This window comes from Acanthisitta chloris, unplaced genomic scaffold (genome assembly GCF_000695815.1).
Source record: "Acanthisitta chloris isolate BGI_N310 unplaced genomic scaffold, ASM69581v1 scaffold15405, whole genome shotgun sequence".
NCBI lineage: Eukaryota > Metazoa > Chordata > Aves > Passeriformes > Acanthisittidae > Acanthisitta > Acanthisitta chloris.
This window is the reverse complement of record NW_008674380.1, coordinates 1-1820: the sequence shown is the minus strand read 5'-3', so window position 1 is coordinate 1820 and position 1820 is coordinate 1. Positions and strand designations below refer to the sequence as shown.

General features: G+C 62.1%; 1 protein-coding gene across 1 annotated transcript; it reads right to left on the bottom strand.

Moving 5' to 3' along the window:
* Positions 1 to 266: 266 nt before the first annotated feature.
* LOC103802802 (nuclear receptor subfamily 1 group D member 1-like) lies at positions 267 to 1796 on the bottom strand (the record flags this gene model as incomplete). Its single annotated transcript, XM_009075325.1, has 2 exons — positions 267 to 477; positions 1602 to 1796. Coding segments are annotated over 2 exons (406 nt in total), but the record flags the coding sequence as incomplete, so codon positions are not given.
* Between the last annotated feature and the right edge of the window lie 24 nt (positions 1797 to 1820).

Genomic DNA, 1820 nt, shown 5'->3' with positions numbered 1-1820 from the left:
TGTGGAGGATCGATGCCACCTCCACAAACCCGTCATCCCACCCTGGCATCACCCCGATCCCAGCCCCGAACCCCCTGAGCATCCTCGAAACACCCTGAGCCGACCCCAAACCCCTCTCCGAAACCTCTGACCCTCCCCCAGATCCCCCAGTGCCCTGGAGCTCCAGATCTGAGCCCCAAACCTCCTAATCTCTCCCCAGACTCCCCTGATCCCAGCCCCAAACCCCTCAAGCTCCTCCAGAACCCCCCAAACTGCCCTGTACCCACCTGCTGAGACGAGGACGACGGCGGTGAAGAGCCCCAGCTCCTCGTCGCTGAGCTCCAGGGCACTGAGCTTCTCGCTGAAGTCGAACATGGCCCCCAGCAGGTCTCCCATGCCCATGGCCCAGAGCTCCTCCAGCCCGTACCGCGTGCGGCTCATGAACGTCACCGTCTGCTCCTTCACGTCGAACAGCGACGCGAAACGCACCATCAGCACCTGCGGGCGAGGGACAGCATGGGCTACCAGTGCAGGATGGGGGCACCAGGCACTGGGCTCCATGCCACAGCTCCCAAAGGTTGGGCACTCCAATCCCATGGGGCACCAGGAATTTCCATGGGCACTGGGCTCCATGCCACAGCTCCCAAAGGTTGGGCACTCCAATCCCATGGGGCACCAGGAATTTCCATGGGCACTGGGCTCCATGCCACAGCTCCCAAAGGTTGGGCACTCCAATCCCATGGGGCACCAGGAATTTCCATGGGCACTGGGCTCCATGCCATGGCTCCCAAAGGTTGGGCACTGCAGTGCCATGGGGCACCAGGAATTTCCACGGGCACTGGGCTCCATGCCACAGCTCCCAAAGGTTGAGCACTCCAGTGCCATGGGGCACTGGGCAATATTGTGGGGCTTCATGCTAGTCCATGGGGCACCATGCCATGCCATGGGCCACTAGGCAATGCCATGGGCACTGTGGGGCACCGTGCAATGCCATGGTTCTGTCCGTGACTCCTAAATGTGGGGCACCATGCCATGAGGCATCACAGCAGTGCCATGCTCCATGCCATGGCTCATGTATGTGGGGCACTGCAATGCCATGGGGCTCCATGCCATGCTCTGGGGCACTGTGCCCATACCCTCAGGCACTGTGCCCATCCCCTGGCACTCCACACAAGTCCATGGAGCACCATGCAATGCCACGGGACACTGTGCCAGTCTGTGGGGCACTGCGTGATGCTGTGTGCCACCCTGTGAGTCTTTGGGATCTCATGCAATGCCATGGGACACTGTGCCAGTCTATGGGGCACTGCACAATGCTGTGTGCCATCCTGTCAGCCTTTGGGGCCTAATGCAATGCTATGGGGCACTGTGTGATGCTGTGTGCCACCCTGTGAGTCTTTGGAGCCTAATGCAATGCCATGGGACACTGTGCCAGTCTGTGGGGCACTGCACGATGCTGTGCCACCCTGTGAGTCTTTGGGGTCCCATGCAATGCCACGGGGCACTGTGCCAGTCTGTGGGGCACTGCACGATGCTGTGCCACCCTGTGAGTCTTTGGGGTCTCATGCAGTGCCACGGGGCACTGTGCCCACCACTGAGCCCTCTCCACCCCAAGCACGTACCTCAAAGGTGCCAGCCTTGAGCAGGGTGACTTGGTCGTGCTGGGAAAGCGCCTGGAAGCCGGGAATGTGCTTGGCGAACTCGACGACCTCGCGGACGGCGGGGGTGAAGCTGAGCGAGAAATCCTCCCATATCTCCTGCACGGAGCGCCCGCTGCGGCCGGGCACGTGGCTGTTCATGGGGCACGCCTGCGGGCACCGGGGGGTCAGCGGGCACCGGGG